Source organism: Manis javanica, chromosome 1 (assembly GCF_040802235.1).
Source record: "Manis javanica isolate MJ-LG chromosome 1, MJ_LKY, whole genome shotgun sequence".
NCBI lineage: Eukaryota > Metazoa > Chordata > Mammalia > Pholidota > Manidae > Manis > Manis javanica.
Window position 1 is genome coordinate 162,188,134 of NC_133156.1, and position 25,801 is coordinate 162,213,934.

Below are 25,801 nucleotides of genomic sequence, written 5' to 3' on the forward strand. Positions count from 1 at the left end.
TTGTGATTTAACGTAGTTCCTGATATATAATCATTGTCTAATGCATGAAATATATTTTTTTTCCTTTAAAGGCATTTGGATACCTTTGTGATAGAAAAGGCCCTTTTCTTCATCCTTTGATGATTTGATAGTGGGCTGGGAAGGAAAGCTGTGGTCCTCCATTTTAGTCAGCAAATACCTGATTGATTTGATATTTAGCTTAGTCATGTAAGTTACTGATACATTTATTCAAAAGGACTTTCTTCTGAAGAGTTAACATTTTGATAATAATTAGAAATTTAATTCTAAAGACTTCCTAATTGATGGTATTGCTAAAATTAAATAATTTCAAGACCATGGTTTCTTTTTTGCAAATATTTGGCCAATTTTCTGTCTGGTTAAAAATCAATAGAAATTTTTTATTAACTGTAAATTGTCTTTCAAGATATAGCTGTAAATCTTCAAATTTTCATTTAATGTATTTCAGATAGGAAATACATTCACATGGTACCAAATTCAGAAAACAAAAATATATAGTTAAGTCTCTTTGCCAGGGAAGCAACCTCCCTTCCTAATTCCAGTCACCTAGTTGTTTTCCTCAGAGGGAAGCTAAGTAAATATTTTAATGTGATTATTTTCCTTCTAATTATAACAGATTGAAGATCTCAAACAGACAAATCATGGCTTGGAAGAATATGTTAGGAAACTCTTGGATAGTAAAGAGGTGGTAAGCAGTAAAGTAGATGATTTAACCAGCCACAATGAGCATCTTTGTAAAGAATTGATTAAAATTGACCAACTAGCAGAGCAACTAGAAAAAGAGAAAAATTTTGTGGTGGATACCGCCGACAAGGAACTTGAAGAAGCAAAGGTATTATGTTTACCACTGACCAGGACTTTTTTTTTTAAATTATTGAAGTATAATTGACATGCAATGTCTATTCTGAGGATTAATTTATACAATTGACCCTTGAACAACATGGATTTGAACTATGTAGGTCTACTTACATGTGAATTTGTTTCAGTAAGTGCAGTACCTATCATTGGATGCAAGGCAGCAGATTCCCCAAGCAATGAGGTTGATAGAAATGGAAAAGGAAAACCAGCCATGTAAGGACTGAACTCACAACCTTGGGGTTCTTAGCCCTAGCCTAGGGTGTTAACTGAGCTAACCAGCCTTCATCAGGACCAGAGAGAAATGCTGGAATCTGAGAGGAGCGTGGAGCAGAGAAGCTGAGGCTGGGATCAGGCAATTCAGAAGGAGGAGGCAGGAAACTTTGCCCCTTCAATATTTCTTAGTTTTCTTTTAATGCTTTAAATAATTTTTTTAAAGTTTTTAATCTTGCTGAAAATTCTTTGTTCTATTTTGAGGTAGGGTTGACTTGTCCTTTGTTACCCATTTGAAATACAATTTTAACAGCTACTAAATTCTCATACATGCATGGATTTGTTCCTGGACTGTTTGGTTTCACTGATTAATTTGCCATTTTCTATGTCACTACCACATTATTTTAATTGCTTTTGGCTTTATGATATTTTGATAAACATTTTATTTGATTGGGTTTTATAGTTTGCCACGAAATTTAGAAACTAGGAATTTAAGTGCAATTTTAAAATGAAGACAGTTCATTTCTCATTGCTGCCTAATGGCTTATAAGCAAGATACAGAATATATTTGAAAGCCAAAAAGCAAACGAATGAATTCCTAAATGATAATGTGTGGCTGTGCTTATTCATCTTGATTTTATTAGTCACCAAATTAGTAAATTATATCTGTAGTAAGATAGTTTCCCAAAGCTAATTGTTGTTACGTGTTATTTCTTAAACACCCTTTCAATGTACTCTTGATAGCATAAAATAAAGCATATTATATGCTATTCTTGGTAGCATATGATAAAGCACTTAAATGATCAGGCTGAGAACATAGTGTTACTGAAGATATTATTTGTTACAGTAATTTGAAATTTAGGAGCCTACCTAATGAACTCTAGGATAGTATTTGCTTATATGCAGTGATCTCACATATTTACACTATGTAAAGACTAAGTATGTCTAAATTAGTGAAAAGTCTGAATAAAGGCATATTTAAATACAAGAAGTTTATTACTTTAACATAAACACACAGTCCTCTTCAGCACTGTTGCTTGGAGGAGGTCCTAGGAGAATTACTTGAAAGAGAAGATAAGAATGGTTTGTTTTTTTTTTTTTTTTTTTTTTTTTTTTTTTTTGAGAGGGCATCTCTCATATTTATTGATCAAATGGTTGTTAACAACAATAAAATTCAGTATAGGGGGGTCAATGCTCAATGTACAATCATTAATCCATCTCAAGCCTAATTCTCGTCAGTCTCCAATCTTCTGAAGCATAACGAACAAGTTCTTACATGGTGAACGAATTCTTACAGAGTGAATAAATTCTTACATGGTGAACAGTACAAGGGCATTCATCACAGAAACTTTCGGTTTTGATCATGCAATATGACCTATAAACCATCAGGTCAAATATGAATATTCATTTGATTTTTGTACTTGATTTATATGTTGATCCCACATTTCTCCTATTATTATTATTATTTTTATTTTTAATAAAATGCTGAAGTGGTAGGTAGATGCAAGATAAAGGTAGAAAACATAGTTTAGTGCTGTAAGAAGGCAAATGTAGATGATCAGATGATCAGGTGTGTGCCTATGGACTAAGTATTAATCCAGGCTAGACAAGGGCAGCAAGACATCCACGGATGCAGAAGATTTCTCTCAAAGCAGGGGGGGTGAGGTTCTGAGCCTCACCTCTGTTGATCCCCAAATTCTCACCTGATGGCCCCCCTGCGACTGTGCCTGTCTTAGGTTGTTCCTCCCTTGAGGAATCTTACCCGTCTCTGGCTAACCAGTCATCTTCCGGGGCCATACAGGGAAATGTAAAGTTGGTAAGTGAGAGAGAAGCCATATTGTTTGCAAAGGTTAGCTTTTTACTTCTTTGCAGATTTATGCCCTGTGGCTTCTATGCCCAGCATTTGTCTCGAGGTATCTTTACCACCTGGAGGAATTATGATACTCGGTAAATTCGATATGAGGCACGAATTCTATTTAAGGTTTGTAATTAGGAAGGAAGAAGAAAAGCTATAGATGTAGCATATGAAGGAAACTTGGGAGGATTGATTATTTCTTTGACATATCTTCTTGTATAGTACCTTAAGTATGTATACGTTTTAAACTACTAACTAATTTGCACACACATATTAACATAATAGGAATACGGTGACATAAACAAAGCAAATCTATAATTACCAGCCATCTCCAGTGAAGCCAAGAAAACCATTTAGGCACCCTAGGCATTTGTGAAAATTTATCTATAATATGATGGATATTTTCCAACTGTACTTGAACCATCAGACAAATTAAAGCAGCCCATTTCTGGGATCTGTTCACATCCCATATGTTCTTTTAACCATAGATAGTCTATAGTCATGAGATTTTGGGGTGCTACAACTTGCACCCCTCCCAACTCCTGGTTGAGTTCCAACAGTACAGATCCAGTCAAATTCGTTGTCTCACTGTATGCACATGCCAGCCTAGACATCTCCCTCCTCCTTCTTATGGCAAGTCCAGGAGACGGTGGGCTGGATGCAGCCACAACCGCAGCATCGTCCGGATCCCTGGGGAGGCTTTTTGATGATCATCCCCCGGCACGAGTCCTCCAGAGAGTGCTGATGCCGGAAGCTCCTCCTCATATCGTATCTTATTTCATTTTCTGGGTATCCAAGCTAGGCCTTGATCTTCTGCGTAGAAACAAACAGACCCTTTGCCCACACTTTGACATGCCCTCTATACCACTGTGCAGAACTCATTGGAGGTCAGCACACAGTAACTGCTTTTTTTTTTTTTTTTTTTTAATTAAGAGAAAGGAATATTATCAGAAAAGAGTACCTCCATAGCTGATCATCTGACACCCTTTAAGTGATCAACATTAAGGATATTTAAAGCATGCGTTGATCTTTGATTTACCAATAGTTTTATCCTGTTAACGAGTAATCCCCTTTTCTTTCTTTCTTTTTTTTTTTTTTTTTTAAATTTTTAATCTACCCTTACATGAAGAATACTATGTTTACTATGCTCTCCCCTATATCAGGTCCCCCCTAACAACCCCATTACGGTTACTGTCCATCAGCTTAGCAAAATGTGGTAGAGTCACTACTTGTCCTCTCTGTGTTGTGCAGCCCACCCTCCCCTTTCTCCCTCCCCCCCATGCATGCTAATCTTAATACCCCCCTTCTTCCCCCCCCTTATCCCTCCCTGCCCACCCATCCTCCCCAGTTCCTTTCCCTTTGGTACCTGTTAGTCCATTTTTGGGTTCTGTAATTCTGCTGCTGTTTTGTTCCTTCAGTTTTTCCTTTGTTCCTATACTCCTCAGATGAGTGAAATCATTTGGTATTTCTCTTTCTCCACTTGGCTTATTTCACTGAGCATAATACTCTCCAGCTCCATCCATGTTGCTGCAAATGGTTGGATTTTTCCACTTCTTATGGCTGAGTAGTATTCCATTGTGTATATGTACCACATCTTCTTTATCCATTCATCTACAGATGGACATTTAGGTTGCTTCCAATTCTTGGCTATTGTAAATAGTGCTGCGATAAACATAGGAGTGCATCTGTCTTTCTCAAACTTGATTGCTGCGTTCTTAGGGTAAATTCCTAGGAGTGGAATTCCTGGGTCAAATGGTAGGTCTGTTTTGAGCATTTTGATGCACCTCCATACTGCTTTCCACAATGGTTGAACTAATTTACATTCCCACCAGCAGTGTAGGAGGGTTCCCCTTTCTCCACAGCCTCGCCAACATTTGTTGTTGTTTGTCTTTTGGATGGCAGCTATCCTTACTGGTGTGAGGTGATACCTCATTGTAGTTTTAATTTGCATTTCTCTGATAATTAGCGATGTGGAGCATCTTTTCATGTGTCTCTTGGCCATCTGTATTTCTTTTTTGGAGAACTGTCTGTTCAGTTCCTCTGCCCATTTTTTAATTGGGTTATTTGTTTTTTGTTTGTTGAGGCGTGTGAGCTCTTTATATATTCTGGACGTCAAGCCTTTATCAGATCTGTCATTTTCAAATATATTCTCCCATACTGTAGGGTTCCTTTTTGTTCTATTGATGGTGTCTTTCGCTGTACAGAAGCTTTTCAGCTTAATGTAGTCCCACTTGCTCATTTTTGCTGTTGTTTTCCTTGCCCGGGGAGATATGTTCAAGAAGAGATCACTCATGTTTATGTCTAAGAGGTTTTTGCCTATGTTTTTTTCCAAGAGTTTAATGGTTTCGTGACTTACATTCAGGTCTTTGATCCATTTTGAGTTTACCTTTGTATATGGGGTTAGACAATGGTCCAGTTTCATTCTCCTACATGTAGCTGTCCAGTTTTGCCAGCACCATCTGTTGAAGAGACTGTCATTTTGCCATTGTATGTCCATGGCTCCTTTATCAAATATTAATTGACCATATATGTTTGGGTTAATTTCTGGGGTCTCTAATCTGTTCCACTGGTCTGTGGCTCTGTTCTTGTGCCAGTACCAAATTGTCTTGATTACTATGGCTTTGTAGTAGAGCTTGAAGTTGGGGAGTGAGATCCCCCCTACTTTATTCTTCTTTTTCAGGATTGCTTTGGCTATTCGGGGTCTTTGGTGTTTCCATATGAATTTTTGAATTATTTGTTCCAATTCATTGAAGAATGTTGCTGGTAATTTGAGAGGGATTGCATCAAATTTGTATATTGCTTTCGGCAGGATGGCCATTTTGACGATATTAATTCTTCCTAGCCATGAGCATGGGATGAGTTTCCATTTATTAGTGTCCCCTTTAATTTCTCTTAAGAGTGACTTGTAGTTTTCAGAGTATAAGTCTTTCACTTCCTTGGTTAGGTTTATTCCTAGGTATTTTATTCTTTTTGATGCAATGGTGAATGGAATTGTTTTCCTGATTTCTCTTTCTATTGATTCGTTGTTAGTGTATAGGAAAGCTACAGATTTCTGTGTGTTGATTTTGTATCCTGCAACTTTGCTGTATTCCGATATCAGTTCTAGTAGTTTTGGAGTGGAGTCTTTAGGGTTTTTTATGTACAGTATCATATCATCTGCAAATAGTGACAGTTTAACTTCTTCTTTACCAATCTGGATTCCTTGTATTTCTTTGTTTTGTCTGATTGCCGTGGCTAGGACCTCCAGTACTATGTTAAATAACAGTGGGGAGAGTGGGCATCCCTGTCTGGTTCCCGATCTCAGTGGAAATGCTTTCAGCTTCTCGCTGTTCAGTATAATGCTGGCTGTGGGTTTATCATATATGGCCTTTATTATGTTGAGGTACTTGCCCTCTATTCCCATTTTGCTGAGAGTTTTTATCATGAATGGATGTTGAATTTTGTCAAATGCTTTTTCAGCATCTATGGAGATGATCATGTGGTTTTTGTCTTTCTTTTTGTTGATGTGGTGGATGATGTTGATGGATTTTCGAATGTTGTACCATCCTTGCATCCCTGGGATGAACCCCACTTGGTCATGGTGTATGATCCTTTTGATATACTGTTGAATTCTGTTTGCTAATATTTTATTGAGTATTTTTGCATCTACATTCATCAGGGATATTGGTCTGTAATTTTCTTTTTTGGTGGGGTCTTTTCCTGGTTTTGGTATTAGGGTGATGTTGGCTTCATAGAATGAGTTTGGGAGTATTCCCTCTTCTTCTATTTTGTGGAACACTTTAAGGAGAATGGGTATTATGTCTTCTCTGTGTGTCTGATAAAATTCCGAGGTAAATCCGTCCGGCCCCGGGGTTTTGTTCTTGGGTAGTTTTTTGATTACTGTTTCAATTTCTTTGCTTGTAATTGGTTTGTTTAACTTTTGTGTTTCTTCCTTGGTCAGTCTTGGGAGGTTGTATTTTTCTAGGAAGTTGTCCATTTCTTCTAGGTTTTCCAGCTTGTTGGCATATAGGTTTTCATAGTAGTCTTTAATAATTCTTTGTATTTCTGTGGAGTCTGTTGTGATTTTTCCATTCTCATTTCTGATTATGTTGATTTGTGTTGACTCTCTTTTTCTCTTAATAAGTTGGGCTAGAGGCTTATCTATTTTGTTTATTTTCTCAAAGAACCAGCTCTTGGTTTCGTTGATTTTTGCTATTGTTTTATTCTTCTCAATTTTGTTTATTTCTTCTCTGATCTTTATTATGTCCCTCCTTCTGCTGACTTTAGGCCTCATTTGTTCTTCTTTTTCCAGTTTTAATAATTGTGATGTTAGACTATTCATTTGGGATTGTTCTTCCTTCTTCAAGTGTGCCTGGATTGCTATATACTTTCCTCTTAAGACTGCTTTCGCTGCATCCCACAGAAGTTGGCGCTTAGTGTTGTTGTTGTCATTTGTTTCTATATATTCCTTGATCTCTATTTTGATTTGTTCATTGATCCATTGATTATTTAGTAGCATGTTGTTAAGCCTCCATGTGTTTGTGAGCCTTTTTGTTTTCTTTGTAGAATTTATTTCTACTTTCATACCTTTGTGGTCTGAAAAATTGGTTGGTAGAATTTCAATATTGTGGAATTTACTGAGGCTCTTTTTGTGAGCTAGTATGTGGTCTATTCTGGAGAATGTTCCATGTGCACTTGAGAAGAATGTATATCCTGTTGCTTTTGGATGTAAAGTTCTATAGATGTCTATTAGGTCCATCTGTTCTAGTGTGTTGTTCAGTGCCTGTGTGTCTTTACTTATTTTCTGCCCGGTGGATCTATCCTTTGGGGTGAGTGGTGTGTTGAAGTCTCCTACAATGAATGCATTGCAGTCTATTTCCCTCTTTAGTTCTGTTAGTATTTGCTTCACATATGCTGGTGCTCCTGTATTGGGTGCATATATATTTAGAATGGTTATATCCTCTTGTTGGACTAAGCCCTTTATCATTATGTAGTGGCCTTCTTTATCTCTTGTTACTTTCTTTGTTTTGAAGTCTATTTTGTCTGATATTAGTACTGCAACCCCTGCTTTCTTCTCACTGTTGTTTGCCTGAAATATGTTTTTCCATCCCTTGACTTTTAGTCTATGCTTATCTTTGGGTTTAAGGTGAGTTTCTTGTAAGCAGCATATAGATGGGTCTTGCTTTTTCATCCATTCTATTACTCTATGTCTTTTGATTGGTGCATTAAGTCCATTTACATTTAGGGTGACTATTGAAAGATATGTACTTATTGCCATTGCAGGCTTTAGATTCGTGGTTACCAAAGGTTCAAGGTTAGCTTCTTTAGTATCTTACTGCCTAACTTAGCTCGCTTATTGAGCTGTTATATACACTGTCTGGAGAGTCTTTTCTTCTCTCCCTTCTTATTCCTCCTCCTCCATTCTTCATATGTTGTGTGTTTTGTTCTGTGCTCTTTTTAGGGGTGCTCCCATCTAGAGCAGTCCCTGTAGGATGCCCTGTAGAGGTGGTTTGTGGGAAGCAAATTCCCTCAGCTTTTGCTTGTCTGGGAATTGTTTGATCCCACCATCATATTTAAATGATAGTCGTGCTGGATACAGTATCCTTGGTTCAAGGCCCTTCTGTTTCATTGCATTAAGTATATAATGCCATTCTCTTCTGGCCTGTAGGGTTTCTGTTGAGAAGTCTGATGTTAGCCTGATTGGTTTTCCTTTATAGGTGACCTTTTTCTCTCTAGCTGCCTTTAAAACTCTTTCCTTGTCCTTGATCCTTGCCATTTTAATTATTATGTGTCTTGGTGTTGTCCTCCTTGGATCCTTTCTGTTGGGGGTTCTGTATAATTCCATGGTCTGTTCGATTATTTCCTCCCCCAGTTTGGGGAAGTTTTCAGCAATTATTTCTTCAAAGACACTTTCTATCCCTTTTCCTCTTTCTTCCTCTTCTGGTATCCCTATAATACGAATGTTTTTCCTTTTGTATTGGTCACATATTTCTCTTAGTGTTGTTTCATTCCTGGAGATCCTTTTATCTCTCTCTCTGTCAGCTTCTATACGTTCCTGTTCTCTGGCTTCTATTCCTTCAATGGCCTCTTGCATCTTATCCATTCTGCTTATAAATCCTTCCAGGGATTGTTTCACTTCTGTGATCTCTTTCCTGACATCTGTGATCTCCTTCCGGACTTCATCCCACTGCTCTTGCATTTTTCTCTGCATCTCATCCCACTGCTCTTGCATTTTTCTCTGCATCTCATCCCATTGCTCTTGCATTTTTTTCTGCATCTCTGTCAGCATGTTCATGATTTTTATTTTGAATTCTTTTTCAGGAGGACTAGTTAGGTCTGTCTCCTTCTCAGGTGTTGTCTCTGTGATCTTTGTCTGCCTGTAGTTTTGCCTTTTCATGGTGATAGAGATAGTTTGCAGAGCTGGTACAAGTGACCGCTGGAAGAGCTTCCCTTCTTGTTGGTTTGTAGCCTTTTCCTGGGAGAATAGCGACCTCTAGTGGCTTGTGCTGGGCAGCTGTGCGCAGACAGGGCTTCTGCTTCCTGCCCAGTTGCTTTGGGGTTTATCTCCGCTGTTGCTGTGGGCTTGGCCTGGCTGGGGCTGTTCCTCCAAAATGGTGGAGCCCCGTTGGAGGGGGAGCAGCCAGGAGACTATTTATCTCCGTAAGGGGCCTCTGTGCTCCCTGCTGCCCAGGGGGTTAGAGTGCCCAGAGATCCCCAGATTCCCTGCTTCTGGTCTAAGTGACCTGTCCTGCCCCTTTAAGATTTCCAAAAAGCACTCTCCAAACCAAAACAACAACAGCAACAATGAGAGAGGGAACAGAAAGAAAGAGAAAAAAAAAAAAGGAAAAAAAAAGGAAAAAACAAGCGATTTTTTTTTTTTTTTTTTTTTTTGTCCTCAGGTGCCGGTCCCAGGCACCCGCTCACTGGTCCTGCTGCCCTGTCTCCCTAGCACCAGGGTCCCTGTCCTTTCAAGGCTTCCAAAAAGCACCCACCCACCGGTCCCGCAGGGAAGGAACGCTCAATATTCTTTGTCCTCTGGCACTGGTCCCACGCACCCGCTCACCAGTCCCGCCGCCCTGCCTCCCTAGCACCGGGGTCCCTGTCCCTTCAAGGCTTCCAAAAAGCACTATGCAAAAAGAGAGAAAAAAAAGGGGAAAAACGCGCGATTTCTTCCGTCCTCAGGTGCTGGTCTCAGGCACCCACCCACCGGTCCCACAGGGAAAAATGGGGGATATTCTTTGTCCTCAGGTGCCGGTCCCAGGCACCCGCTCACCAGTCCCGTTGCCCTGCCTCCCTAGCACCGGGGTCCCTGTCCCTTTTAGGCTTCCAAAAAGCACTCGCAGAAAAGAGAAAAAAAAAAGGGGAAAAACGCGCGATTTCCTCTGTCCTCAAGTGCCGGTCTCAGGCACCCGCCCACCGGTCCCGCAGGGAAAAACGGGGGATATTCTTTGTCCTCAGGCGCCAGTCCCAGCCACCCGCTCACCAGTCCCGCCACCGTGCCTCCCTAGCACTGGGGTCCCCGTCCCTTCAAGGCTTCCAAAAAGCGCTCGCCCAAAAGAGAAAAAAAAAAAGGGGAAAAACGCGCGACCTCCTCCGTCCTCAGGCACCGGTCTCAGGCACCCGCCCCCAGGTCTCGCAGGGAGAAACGCGGGATATTCTTTGTCCTCCGGCGCCGTTCCCAGGCACCTCCTCACCGGTCCCGCCACCCTGCCTCCCCAGCAACGGGGGCCCGTCCCTCTAAGGCTTCCAAAAAGCGCTCGCCAAAAAAAAAACCGCTCCGGTTTCTCTCCACCCGCCGGGAGCCGGGGGGAGGGGCGCTCGGGTCCCGCCGGGCTGGGGCTTGTATCTTACCCCCTTCACAAGGCGCTGGGTTCTTGCAGGTGTGGATGTGGTCTGGATGTTGTCCTGTGTCCTGTGGTCTCTATTTTAGGAAGATTTTTCTTTATTATATTTTCATAGCTCTATGTGTTTTTGGGAGGAGATTTCCACTGCTCTACTCACGCCGCCATCTTGGCTCCGCCCGGTTTGTTTTTAACTAGTGAATTATTTATCTTGCAAGGGTTGCTACTAAAGTATTTGAAGGGTATTTAAAAGTACGTTGAATATTTTAAGCATTTCTTAGTGAAGTCTTTTGTTTATTTTCTTTCTTTAAGAATAGTTATCCTTCATTAATACTTTCCACATTAATGGTAAATTGAGTTTAGTCTTAATGATAAAAATGATCAAATTAAAGAACAGTGGATTGGTGTTTTATTATGTCTTCCTTGTTTTCTTCTTTAAATTAAAAATTCACTGCACTACTTCCCAGATTGTAGGAAGTCTAGTTGGCCAAATTCTTATGAAGAGAAGTCATTAATTTTAAAGGCTTGTTAGGGTCTGTGTTCTAGAGAATGAATACTGTCTAAGGGTAAATCCTCTGTTATCAAAAGGGAGAATTTCAGGAATGGAAAACATCAAAAGAGCTAGGATTTACCTAAAACTGAAAATATTAAATTCACAGATGGAAATTCTGCTGGCTCAGAAAAGAGCTTTTCTAGGAGATAGGTAATCCATATATGATGTGGAAAGTGTAGTGTATCTGAGAATTGGAAAGCTATTTGGGGAAGAGATCAGCAGCAGTCTTAGAGATAGCATTGCTGATGCAGGGAAAACACTGGAAAGTTAATAAAGAGATGACAGAAAGGAAATAGGTGCTTTCAGTTGGTAGGATGCCCTGAAATGATATCACCAACCTCAGTAAGTGGATGTTACAGGTAGAATGGGTATTAGAAAGATGTACAACCAGTGTTAGGGATATGAATACCATTACGTCTTGTCATTATCCTTAAGTCATTGGATGTGCAGTTTAGATATCCAGTCCCTGGTGAGAGATTCCTTGTTTGAGCTGTGGGATGAGTCTTGAAAACAAGAGAATTTCTCATTTGAAAGCTCATAAGAATTTTTAGGACCCTACACTGTTTGAGATTATGCTGTAAATACATGTAGGTAGTCTGACATATATTTTACCTGTTATCTTTGTTTTTTCTCTTTGCAACTTGAAAGTAAGCTCCATTAGGGCAGAAGTTCTGTCTGTTTTATTCACTGCTATACCCAACATTTAACACTATGTGAAGCACATAGTAGATCCTCATTAAACAGTTATCAAGTAAACGAAAATATTGTGTTAGCATCTTCATTTGGGCCAGTTATAATTTTGTTTTTCAGAGAGGGATCAAATTCTGTTTTTTATCTTTATAAAAGTAATACATGTATATTAAAATTTCAGTCCACATAGAAACCATACCTTGCTCTACCTAGACATAATCTATCTTCCCCAGTTTACATAGTATTGGTTATGTTCTGTCTGTATGTGGATATATGTGTATAAATTTTTTACAAGAATGTGTCATGCTAGATAAAATGTTTGGCAGTATGAACTTTTATACTTAATTTAGTGTGGACATCTTTATACATAATTCAGTATAGATCGATTTCTTTTTAGTGTCTACATGGTAGTATAAATTAAAGCTTTGAAAATTATCTATCCAAAACTATATATAAGCTTATCCACACTGTGTAAGTTATGTCGCATACCATAGCACCCCTTAATATTTCATAAACTAAAATATGACTGCCAGAGAAATCTTAGAAAAGAATTTTGGTCTAAAGAAATGAGCAATGAATTCCAGAAAATCCAATATAAAATATAGCAGGAGACATTTTAGTTTAGAATAACAAGGAGGAGGTTCTTGAATTGAGAAATAACTTCATTAAACTAATATGCCAACTTTTAGCAAAGGGCATTACAGCCTTACCTAAAAGCATAGTTAACTGTCCTTTAGGAACATACTCCATTTGTATACTAAACACATGATTATAGGTAGTTACACTTACACAACTGGGTATGTCAAATGTCTTAAAACTGATAGAAAAAGTATTTTGGGGGTTGGCTTGAACCTAATTATTAAAGAATTCAGAGGAGAAAGTAATGACTTCTGACTGATGATTTGGGAAAACTTTTATCCTAGTAATTCTTTTCTCTTTCCTGTTATCTTCAGAATTATAATTAGTATTAACATTTTGTTCCAGTTTCTTGGGAGTAATTTGGTAAAATATTGTCAATATTTTATACACAACACTGGATAATTTAAAGGCACTGCTATGTATTTCTTCCAAGGTTTTTTTCCCATCAAAGGTACATAAACATAAAGGGGTAAGATCTTTTTTTTCTTCAAATATTCACTGTCTTCATGTTTTTAAGTGCTTCCTTTTTTTTTGATGCTCTCTTTCAAGTTCAATCAGTTTAAACATTTTTCATCTAAATAACAACCCTTTTCTATCTTGATTTTTAGATTGAACTCATTTGCCAGCAAAGTAATATAATAGTACTGGAAGATACAATAAAAAGGCTTAGATCTGTGAGTATATTTTTCATAAATATATGTTAAGGAATCAGTTTATTCTGTTAGTAAGACTACAAAAAACTGTACGTGTTTTGGCTCTCATGCATTGTGAATAATAAAAAATGTTTCTTTTCTTAAACAATAAAAAATGTTTCTTTTCCCTGCTTGGTGCATGGGGCACTCCCTTCTGTAACAGCAATGCTGTTCTTGCCCCATTTCGTCATTACTCCTTTCTTTCCTAGAGGTGGAGAGAACTTTTGGTTGGTTTTATTAATGTTCTTAGCTGTTACTTGATTTAAATTGCTGACTGAATAACTTAATTCTCAAAATATAGGATCGATTTGTTTACACACTAACTTTTATTTCTGTTAGTAATAAATATATTTAAGTCAAATTTTGTTACTTAATTCCAATTAATATGTTTTTCTGTAACACTGTGTGATGAAAACTGCTCTATTTAGACGTTTTAATGTTATCATTTAAAATATTTGAAACAATCTTTCTGAAAGAATTTGCACTTTTCTCCCAATAAAGTATTGGTAAATGAAATGTTGTAAAGGAACTGTTTCTAAATAAATTAAAGGGAATGGGAATACACTAGAAATGCATACAAGTATGGAATACTCAGCATTCATTTAATTTATACTCATTCACAGAAATTACTGAACAAAATTTAGGCACTGGAAAAGATGCTTTAATAGTAGCATGCTATTATCTGTGAGTTAAAAAAATTTTTTTTTATCATTAATGTGCAATTAAACAACATTATGGTTACTGGACTCCCCCTATTAAAATTTTAAATTAATTTTCTAAGCAAAGTAATTACATTGCTAGGACTTGTAACTAGGTCTGTGGACATTTCTGATCTCTGAAATTTCTTTTATCATTTTTTCTTCAAAATTATTGAGGAAATTTAGGGGTGCCTTCAGTTAAATACAAATATAGTACTGCAGAAATACTGGAAAAGAAAGGTATCTAACTGCTTTTTAAAAAAATAATTGAATTATTTAAAAAATACTAAATTTGTGATTTTTAAAGATCCTGTTTGTTTTCAACTTTCATTAGAAAATGATGCTATAGTTTAGCTTGAAATAATGGCCTGATTTTTTCCTCTTTGGCAAGATAATTTTAGAGACTGAAAAAGCACAAAATAAATCTCCTTCTAGACTTGACTCCTTTGTCAAGACGTTAGAAGCAGACAGAGATTACTATAAGAGTGAAGCTCAAAATTTGAGAAAGATGATCAGAAGTAGATCTAAAAGTCCAAGACGCCCGTCTCCATCATTCCGGGTAGGTTTTGAAAAGTCGTAAGTATTTTGGAGTTTGCTGCTCAAACACTAACTGTATATTTGGATTTACCTACTCTGGAAATAATTCATTTGGGTTTGGCATAAATTGATATATCATAGGTTGGGAAAGAAAGGTTTCTTTGATGGCACAGTGAACCATCGAAACTGGTTCTTTTATCCCCAATATTAGTAGTGGGAGGTTGGCAGGTAATTAGAAGAATATGGAACAATTTGGGTTGAAACTATTTAAAAGACAGGTGATTTTACTCTTTCTTTTTAAATCATTTCCTTTCATTATATAGTCATGTTTGCTGAAGTAGAGATTGTATACTGCTATCAGTAATATCTTCCTGTTAATACCATATGTCAAAGAAGAATTTCGAGTTTCTTATGTAATAATTATAGGGTACGAACTGTGATGTAGAGCTTTTGAAGACAACAAGAGACCGTAAAGAACTTAAATGCATGCTGGAAAAATATGAGCGTCATTTGGCAGAAATTCAGGGTAATGTCAAGGTTCTTACCTCTGAAAGAGACAAGACCTTTCTTCTTTATGAGCAGGTAAACTCATTTGTAAATAACAAATTATATAAGGAATAACTTTCAATTCTAGAGAAATGTAATTCTTTTAAGTTCTATTAGAATGCTTAAATTTGCCAATCAAATTAATTAACATTTGGGAATTACTTTTATACTTAAGATTTAATGAAATATATGCTATTTCCAGTATAGTAAGTGTATGTGTACACACACATGTATGCTATCCCCATATCCAAAAAATCATATCATGCATAGAAATAGTTCAATTTTTGATTAAGAAATGGAAAAGTGTTAAATGATAGGATGGGTGAGTTCAGGGTAAAAAGATTTGATTTGGGAGTTAAGAAATACTAACACATCATTTTGATATAGTGTCAATCACTTTAGGAACTGCCATGTAATTTGCTTAAAGTCAGTTTGTAGTTTATCTCTATTTTGGATTAAAATTATGTAACATTTAGTCAGATTGCTTCTTTATTCAAATATTAAACCTCATAAATCACCAACATAATTTCTTCTAAAAATACCAACTTTATTAAGAATTAAGCTACTATGTATGGGTTCTGGACTTGGAACTCTAAGAAATAGAAAATATGATAAGATAGAGACACTGTTTTCTAATTTTGCAATCTAGTTGGAGAGATAAAGTATGTGGTCCTGTCCTTTTTGTTGCTTTAGCATAAATAGTCTAGAAGATATTGAAAGAAATAAAAGCAGTGGGTATTTTTAGTTAATTGTGATCAAGGAAATCTTTGCTAGATGATGTGGGGTTTGAGTCCTGAAGGACTCAGGTTTCTGTCGTCTTGAAATGAGTAAGAAGGAACTTTTCAGACTAAAGGAATGGTGTGAGGCAAAGGATAAAGGTGGGAAAATGAGTAGATAAATGAATCAGTTTAAATGAGATTAGAATAAATAACCTGTGTCAGTGGACTAAGGGGAGTTAAGGCTTGAGTAGATGAGACTAGAAAAAGAGTCTGCCAACTTCTTTGTAAAGGCCCAGATGAATGTCTTGGCTTTGCAGGCTGTACTGTCTCTGTCACAGGTGTTCAGCTGTGTTGTAGTATGAAAGTAGGTATAGACAGTATACAAATGAATGAGTTTGGCTGTTAAAACTTTATTTATGGACACTGAAATTAACTTCATCCTATTTTTATCTGTTATAAAATATTCTTTTGATTTTTTTTTCAACCATTTAAAAATATAAAAGATATTCTCAGTTTACAGATCTGCAAAAACAGGAGGCAGTCAGGATTTGATTTGTGAGCTCCATGTAGTTGCCAACTACATGGTAGAGGCTGTTCAACGGCCCTTATAAGGGGTTTATACTTGGCTTTATTAGCACTGGGCAACCTATGTTTTTAAGACAGAAGAAATGACCAAAGCCACATTGTAAGTCCAGGGAAAGGAAATTCTGGGGCAAAATACCTCTAAAAACCAAAATCAGCCAAAGAGAGGAATAAAATTTAAAACCCATTTATTGCTTACAAACTGCAGTCCAGGGCCATCTCTCTCCTCTGCTCCTGAAGAACAAGCCAGTAAGCCAGTCAGCCTCCTCTCCTTAACCTCTCAGGTTCAGACATGCCCTCGGTTGCCCAGGTAATTACCCATTGATACGGAGATGAACTTCTCTCCACCCCTGAGAAATTATGCAAATGACCTAAAGCCATACTTCTCTGCACCCTTGAGCACCTGTTGATATGCAGATGTACTAAAGCCAGGGGAGATATTCTGGAAATACTACAATTTTACCCACATACATTTTTATAGTTTTAACCTAACAATTTTATGTTATCTCTTACATAATCTTTCTATCTTACTATCTTATATAACAATTTCTTCTTCAAGGGAAACCATGAACTCTAGAAGGCTGTTATAGGCAATACATGAAGCATTAAAGGACTAAGCAAGGGTGCTGTCAGTGGAAATAAAGATAGGGACGAATGCAGGAGTAACTGTAATGGAAGACTTGGCAAGATTTGATTTTAGCATGAAGGAAGGATGATTGGAAATGAATGAAATTCTGTTTTGAATGACTGAAGAATTGTGGTAATAGAAAAAGAAATAGGAAACCATTGGTAATTTTGATTTGAGAGAAAAAATGTGTTTAGTTTCAGATAGATGGAGTAAGATGATGGTAGTACATTCATTCAGGTAGTAATTGTCATCAGGTAGCAAGAAATGTGGGATTGGGGAGGCAAGAACTGAATATCTAGATTTAGAAGTCACCTGCTTAGAAGTGAGTTTTGAGTCTTCACAGTGGTTGGGGTCTCTGAGAAAGCAATAATAGAGGAACAGAGAAGCCAACATGTCACATTGGGAAGTTTCATTCAATTGGTAGAGGCATCTTTGAAAAAGATGAAGATAGGAAACTAAAGCAGAACAATGTTATAAGCCCAAGGGAGGAAGGAATTTCAAGGAGGGTGTTGTAAACAATGTCAGATGTTGCCAAAATATCAAGAATAAGAACTAAGAAAAGGCCATTAGGTTTGGTGAGGTCATTAGTTGAAATTCTTCAGAGTGGTCAGTTTGGGAGCCAGGTTTACACTGGGATGAGAGAGTGGGTGGTAAGGAACAGGCAATGGGTACAGACCATGGCACTTTAAAAAAGTCTGTCAAAGGAAAGAGAGACATAAGATGGCAAATGGGGCAGCAGGATTAAGTTCCTACAGTGCATGGTTAAAGGCAGGAGAGAAAGAACCAGAGGAGAGGGCGCTCTTCAAAGTGAGAGGCAATAATGATAATTGAGTCAGGGATATATTAGAAGGCACTTCAGGAGATGATGTCCAGGATTCTGGCGAAAGCTTAGCAATGGAAATTGGGAAGTAATATATCTTCCTCTGAGACTTGGAGATGAGCTGGACAGAGCTCAAAATTAAGAAGGAAGGTAACAGACTTAAGCAGCAAAGTAGCAGATGAAAACATCTGCTGGGGTGGAATAGGTTTGGGACCTGAGGGTGGATGAACAAGTGTGTAGAGAGTATATTGGATTGTCAGTAAGGATTGGTGGGCCCCTCTGTCAGGGTCAGAGTAGTCAGGACATGGAAATGGCATATATGTTCATGTAGAGAAAGGCTGGAATACTGTGATACTGTTTATTGAAGCAGTATTTTATCTGAATTGTGCTGAATTCAAATTTGTATCACAAAATGGATGAAGTATACTATATATATTTCTTAGTAAAACAATCTCTCTTGCGTTGACTGCCTTCAAATTAGTTTTTTTAAAAACTTTCACAAAGATACTGTAAACCAAACTTTATTTGTATACATTCATCTGCATTTTGGGGGCATCATTTGTATTTATTTGTATAAACTCATTCAGTTATGCCATTATCCTGATGCCTGCATATTAATATAGGCTTGCATTTTTACTAGTTGGGTATAAGATAGCTATGTGTATGCCTGTCCTAAAGTTTGTTAAATAGGAGTCTTTGTATTTAATAGGCACAGGAGGAAATTGCCCGACTTCGACGAGAAATGATGAAAACCTGTAAGTCTTCTAAATCAACAACAGCACACGCCATCCTCCGGAGGGTAGAGACTGAAAGAGATGTGGCCTTCACTGATTTACGAAGAATGACCTCAGAACGAGATAGTCTGCGGGAAAGGCTGAAGGTTTGAAAGAATTTTATCTGTATGAACTTTTGTGAAACACAGTGCAGTGACATTGCAAATACTTTGTTTTGTTTTTGTTTTTTAAACAGATTGCCCAAGAGACAGCATTCAATGAGAAGGCTCATTTGGAACAAAGGATAGAGGAGCTGGAGTGTACAGTTCATAATGTAAAGAAAAATCACCTGTGCTTTTGGCTCTAAAATGTCAATGGCTTCCCCCTTCCCCCTTTTTCTGTGTTCAGAGAAGTTCTTTTATTTTTCTGAGATAGTGTTTATAATCCTAAAATATTTAGGATGGTATGTGTGGTGTAAATTGTCACTTTTTCATTGTTTATTTCCCTCTGAAAAATGTGAGTAAAGGTTTTGTGTTAGGCTGCAAAGTGTGTTCTTTAAAAAAAAAAAACCTTTAGGGATGCATTCCCAGAGATTTTAGCAACTGACTCATCCCTGTGTTTCATTAAGGATAACATTGCAAGATACAGAGAAACTGGTTTATTCTACCTAAAGAATAGCTTGGGTAGAGAAAATGATGATGAAATGAGAATTAGTAAGAAAAAAATTTAAACTAAATTTAAATGTAAAGTGTCATCTTTTTACTAATCAAGGATTTAAGATGTTATAGCTATATATTTGAAATATTCTGATTGTATAAGCGGAATTAAGGGAATTTGATTTCTGTTACCAAATTTAATTGAATATATTTGTAATTCATCTGTGTTAGGTTGTTATTAGTGAAAAAAATTAGAAAAACAGTTTTTTTCATAATCCCACTTTAATGTATAATTTGTTAATGTAAGCAACAAATAAGAACTCCTTTTGCAAAGAGGATATAAAAGCCATAGTCAAAATGAACCAGATCGTAGATGTATATACTGTGATAGACTTTATAGAAAAGCTGTGCAGTGGTTTGTTCTCTGCAGTACCTTGTCCATCCAACCTCCTCAGTGGTCAAGTCTAATCCGATCATCTCCTTATGTAAATTATGTCATATACCACAGTTGGTACAAAGGGAGGATCTCTCTTTAGGAAGATTACTAAGACATTTTCAGTGATGGTACTAACCTTGTCATTCTACTTGTACAGCTTGATGATGAACGTATGGAGCAAATGTCAAATATGACTTTGATGAAGGAAACCTTAACCACGGTGGAAAAGGAAATGAAATCACTAGCAAGAAAGGCAATGGATACCGAAGGTGAACTTGGCAGACAAAAAGCAGAGAATAATTCTTTGAGGTAAATTGAATGACCTTTAAACAACTAATAGTTTACTACAACTAATAGCTCTGCTTTTTGTAGTATATTTTATAATAATAGTTTATTGACTTTAATTTGAGAGGATTATTACAAAGCAGATGTAGAAACCTCAGCAGACATTAAATGATTTCTGCAAGACTAATCATCTACTAGTAGTGCCATACTTAACTAGGAATCAAACTTCTGGTCATCTTAATTTTATATTTTCAGAAAGGCTCATTGTTTACTGAAAGAGCTTTTATAAAGACCTTCTGGATACAGAGCATTTTGACTTTGGTATTGATTTTTAATTTACCTGTATAACTTAAATTATGTTCTGGGATCTGAACAATATAAGAAAGCACAGAGCATAGATTTGATATTAGCTTAGAAAAAGGGGAATTTGGAATATAATAAAATGTTACAGCAGAGAGATAGAAACATGTAATAGAACTTTTATTACACAGAATGCCAAGTACTGTGTTTAGCCCCTTCCCACATACTGGTATGGTTGCAGAAGAAATTCTAATTAAAGCAGTAATAAGTATAGGAAGAACAGGTTTTGCATGTTAGTGGTTTTACTTTTAGTTTCTGTCAATGGGAGAAATAAAGGTTCTACAGATTTGTAAAGTTGAATTTCAGTGTATCTATGAACATCTGAAAAATAGTAGTTCATATGAGTGTGAAATATATTATGAAGTTTATAGATAATACTTGGTTCACATGTATTTCCAGAGTCCCCTCTTTGATTTTTTAGGAGTCTGTGGTGCATATGTTTGACTCCCTTATCAGGACAGATAATTACTCAAATTCTTTACCTTCATTTATTTTTTAATTTCCTGCTGAAAAAGATGCTGCTGGCTCAGGTAAAATAAAAATAATAATAAGGTAAGATAGCAGCAACAAAAAAAGCCTTGGAAAATAGAGAAAAGTCTAAAGAAAATTTAAATCACCCATGATTCCATAACCAGGAAAAATATTACTAATATGGATTTGTTTCCAACCATAAATATTTCTGTGTATATAAACTTACTATGTAATTAACAGTATTCTATATTAGGTTATATATTTGGCCATTTTCACTTAATTGTACACCATAAGCATTCTCCCATGTCATTACATGTTCTCTGAAGGCATTTTTAATGGTTTATTAAAGTGTTCTAACATAGATATGTAATAATTTGGAGGGCTTTGTGTTCATTTATTTTAACAGTATTACTAAAGTCTAATTGAAATATATATAGTAAACTGCATGTATATAAAGTGTTACATTTGGTAAGTTTTGACATATGTATATATACCTGTAAAACTGTCACCACAATCAATATAGTGACTCTATCCATCACTCTGAAAGGTTTCCTCATACCCCTCTGTAACCTCTCTACTCTGCCAATCCTTAGGAAACAACTGATTTTCTTTCTGTCATAGAGATTTGTTCGGATTTTTCAAAATTTTATATAAATGAAATCATACAGTATATATTCTTTCACTGGGCTACTTTCATTCAGCATAATTATTTTGAGATTTATTCACACTGTCACATACAATCAGTAGTTTATTCCTTTTTATTGCTGAGTAGTATTCCATTGCATGGATATGTCAGTAGACACTTTTGTTGTTTCTGCTTTGGGCCATAACAAATAAAATTTCAGGTACTCAAAATTCAAATAAGAATGTCATGAACATTCTTATATGAGTCTTTGTGTGACTTATGGTTTTATTTCTCTTGGATAAGTACCTCACAATAGAGTGACTGAGTCATGTGATGGATATATGTTTACCTTTTGAAGAAACCATTAAATTATTTTCCAAAGTGGTTGTACTATTTTATTTTACATTTGCGCTAGCAATGTATAAGTGTTCCAGCTGTTGCATATCCTCATCAACACTTGATATGTACAATCTTTTTAATTTTAGACATTCTAATAGATAGTAATTTATAGTTTTAATTTGCCTTTCCTAATGACTAATGATTTCAACCATCTGTTTGTGTGCTTAATGTTCCATGCATATATCTTCAGTGTCTTTTCAAATCTTTTGCACAACTTTATTGAGTTATTTTTATTAAGTTGTAAAAGTTCTTTTTATATTCTAGGTCCTTTGTCAGGTATATGTTTTGCAAATATCTTCTCCCAGTTTGTGGCTTGCCTTTTCATTTCTTTACAGTATTTCTTAAAGAGCAAATGTGTGGCTTGCCTTTTCATTTCTTTACAGTATTTCTTAAAGAGCAAATGTTTTTGATTTTGATTTAGTGAAATTTATTGATTAAAAAAAATCTTTATGCAGATTTTTGTGTTCTTTTTAAGAAATCCTTGTCAAGTCTAAGGTCATTGAGATTTTTCTCCTGTGTTTCTTCTAGCAGTTTTATAGTTTCAGTTCTTACATCTAAATCTATGACCCATTTCAAGTTAATATTTGTATACAGTACAAGGTATAGATCAAAGTTCACATTTTTGCATCTGAATATCCAATAGTGACAATACTATCCATAGAAAAAGTACCTTTCTACACTTCATTGTTTTGAACCTCTGTAGAAAGTCAGTTGTCCATATATATGTGTAGGTCTATTTCTTGGTTATGTATTTCGTTTAATGGATTAATTTATGTATCTTGATGTCAATACAACACTCCTGATTCTTTTTTTTAAGTCTTCAAATTAGGTAGTATTAGTCCTCCAACTCTGTTCTTTATCAAAGTTATTTAGGCTATTCTAGTTCTTTGGTGTTTTATTTTAATTTTAGGATCAGCTTCAGAATTATACAAAAAAGCCTTGCTTGGGATTGGGGAAAAATGACATTTATAGAAGATATCAAGTGCTCCTGCTCATGAACACAGTATATCTCTCCTTTAGGTCTTCAATTTCCCTCAGCAATATTTTGTAGTTTTTAAAAAGTGAACAGATTTTATGCTTCATCAAATTTATCCCTAAGTATTTCCTATTTTTTGATGCAGTTGTAAATGGAATTTTTAGATTTCACTTTCTGATTATTGCTTGTATATGAAAATACAATTTTTTTTCTAAAAAACTTTGTATTTTAGAATAGTTTCAGATTCATAGAACAATTGGAAAAATAGTATTAATACTTCCTACATACCTCACACCTGATTTTCTCTATTATTAACATCTTACATTAGTATGGTACATTTGTTACAATTAATGAATCAGTGTTGATATATTATTATTAACTGAAGTCCATACTTTATTCATATTTCCTTAGTTTTTCCTTAATGTCCTTTTTCTATTCCAGAATCCCATCCAAGACACATTACATTTAGTTGTCATGGCTCCTTAGGCTTCTCTTCACTACTAAGTCTCAGACTTGTTTTTGATAACCTTGACAGTTCTGAGGATTACTCTGATCAGGTATTTTGTAGAATGTCTCTCAATTGGGGTTTGTATGCTGTTTTTCTCATGATTAGATTGGTAATATGTGTTTGAGAGAAAGGTCACCAAGGTAAAATGCCACTTCAGGGTGCATATCTGTCCAGGGTATCATGGGTACATACTGTCTGTTTGACTTTCCACTGCTTATTTTGACCTTGATCATGTGCCTGAGGTCATATTTGCCTTTCCCAGAATATATAATTGAAATCATACAGCATATAGCCTTTCCAGATAGGCTTGTTTCACTTAGCAATGTATATTTAATGTTCATCCATGTCTTTTCGTACCTTGATAGCTCATTTCTTCTTAGCATTGAATAATGTTCTATCATATGTATGTATGTGTGTGTTTATCTATGCACATATTGAAGGACATCTTGGTTACTTCTAGCTTTCGGCAATTATGAATTAAGCTGCTCTAAGTTTTCATGTGCAGGTTTTTGTGTGGACATTTGTTTTCAAATCAATAAATACCTAGGAACACAACTGCTGATTCGTATCATAAAACCATATTTAGATTTTTAAGAAACTGTCCAACTCTCTTCCAAAGTAACTGGTTTGTTTTGCATTCCCACCAGCAGTGAATGAGAGTTTTTGTTGCTCCATGTCCTTGACAACTATTTGGTATTGTGAAGTTTTTGTATTTTAGCCATTATCATAGGGGTGTAGTAGTATCTCATTGTTTTAATTTGTAGTTCTCCATTGGCAAATGATGTGGAACATCTTTTCATGTTGTTATTTGCCATCTGTTTATCTCATCATGGTGAGGTGTCTGTTTAAATCTTTTGCCCATTTTTCAATTGTTTATTTACTTTTGAGTTTTAAGAATTCTTTATATATTTTGGCTATGTGTTCTTGTCAGATATGTCTTTTGCAAATATATACTCTCAGTCTGTGCATTGCGTCTTCATTCTTCTAACTGTGTTTTGTACAGCAGAAAATTTAAAATTTTATGAACTTTATTTTACCTTTTCCATCATAGATTGTGCTATGATATTTTTCAACTGTTTTCTTATAGAACTTGCATAGTTTTGCATTTTATACTTAAAGTCAGTGATCTATTTTTTGTGAAAGGTGTGAAGTCTGTGTCTAGATTCACTTTTAATTATTTACCATTTGTTTAAAGACTGCCCTTTTCTGTTATCTTTGTTCCTTTATTAAAGCTCAGTTGCCTTTATTTGTATGGGCCTGTTTCTGGGCTCTCCATTCTGCTCCATTGATCTGTTTGTTTTATTCTTTTGCCATGTTATGCTGTCCTGATTACTAGAACTTCATAGTAAGTCTTGAAACTGGGTAGTGTGAGCACTCATACTTTGTCTCCTTTGGTATTGTATTGGCTATTCTGGGTCTTTTGCCTTTCCATGTAAAATTTAGAATTAGTTTATCTGGTTCTAAAATAGATATTTGTAAAATAGCTTTCTGGGACTTTAATTGTATTTACACTGAATCTATAGATCAAGTTGGGAAGCATTGACATCTTAACAGCATGGAGCATTTCAATCCATGAACATGGAATTTTTCTCTATTTATTTAGATCTTTGATTTATTTCATCAGTGTTTTCCAGTTCTCTGCATATAGCTACTATACATTAATTTGGGAAAGTTCTAGGTCATTTAAATATTTCTTATGTTCTTGTTCTCTCCTATTTTTTTTTCCTCTGGTACTTCAGTTATACCCATAGTTCTTGGTATTCTGTTCTGGTCTTTTTTTTTTTTTTTTTCATTCTTTTTTTCTCTTTGCATTTTAGTTAGGGGAATTTTTATTGATTGAGTCTGTTGATGAGCCCATCAAGGACATTCTTCATTTTTGTCACAGTGTTTTGCTTTCTAGCATTTCCTTTTGATTCTTTCAGGTTTCTATCTCTGTGCTTGTATTACCCACCCGTTACTGCATGTTGTCTACTTTTTCCATTAGTGCCCTTAACCAATTAATCATAATTAATTTAAAATTTTCTGTCTGATAATTTCCATGTCTGTGCTCTATCTGAGTCTAGTTCTGATCCTTCAGACTGTTTTTGCTTGATGTGTTTTGTCATGCTTTGTAATTTTTTGTTGAAAGCCAGATGTATTGGGTATTTACTAACTGAGGTAAATAGGCCTGTAGTATGAATGTTTATATTTATCTGGCTAGGAGTTGAAATGTGTTTAATGTTTGTTGTAGCTGTAGGTTCTAGAGGCTTCAAATTCCTCTATTGCCCTGATTTTTGTTTCTTTTGTTGACTTTAGGCTTTTCTACACACTCCTCCTTAGTGAAAGTCTGTCTCTTCAGGCTCTTTTACTTGTAATTCACTGTGATTGTCCTGCATCCCTGTTAGTCTGCTGGTTAGGGGAGAGGGCAGAAACATGTTCAGTAGTCTTGTACTTATTAAATCTCAGTCTTTTTATGGGCCTGAGTATCTGGGCTATGATGTTTACAAGTGTTATTCCAGTGGTATAAC

The 25,801-nt window shown here is 36.0% G+C and overlaps 1 protein-coding gene across 7 annotated transcripts in view; it reads left to right on the forward strand.

Moving 5' to 3' along the window:
* The window catches only part of TSGA10 (testis specific 10), a 135,043-nt gene that overhangs the window by 22,903 nt on the left and 86,339 nt on the right, over nt 1-25,801 (forward strand). For 5 of the 7 annotated variants that reach the window (XM_073239891.1, XM_073239896.1, XM_073239889.1 and 2 more), the window contains 7 exons: nt 635-850; nt 13,252-13,317; nt 14,425-14,592; nt 14,997-15,152; nt 18,575-18,745; nt 18,835-18,912; nt 19,828-19,979. In XM_073239891.1, the coding sequence (XP_073095992.1) occupies nt 14,542-14,592; nt 14,997-15,152; nt 18,575-18,745; nt 18,835-18,912; nt 19,828-19,979 (608 nt within the window). In that variant the 5' untranslated portion in view covers nt 635-850; nt 13,252-13,317; nt 14,425-14,541. Of the gene's footprint in view, nt 1-634; nt 851-13,251; nt 13,318-14,424; nt 14,593-14,996; nt 15,153-18,574; nt 18,746-18,834; nt 18,913-19,827; nt 19,980-25,801 lie in introns of those variants that run through there. The other 2 variants (XM_073239894.1, XM_073239890.1) reach the window with 2 other exon arrangements.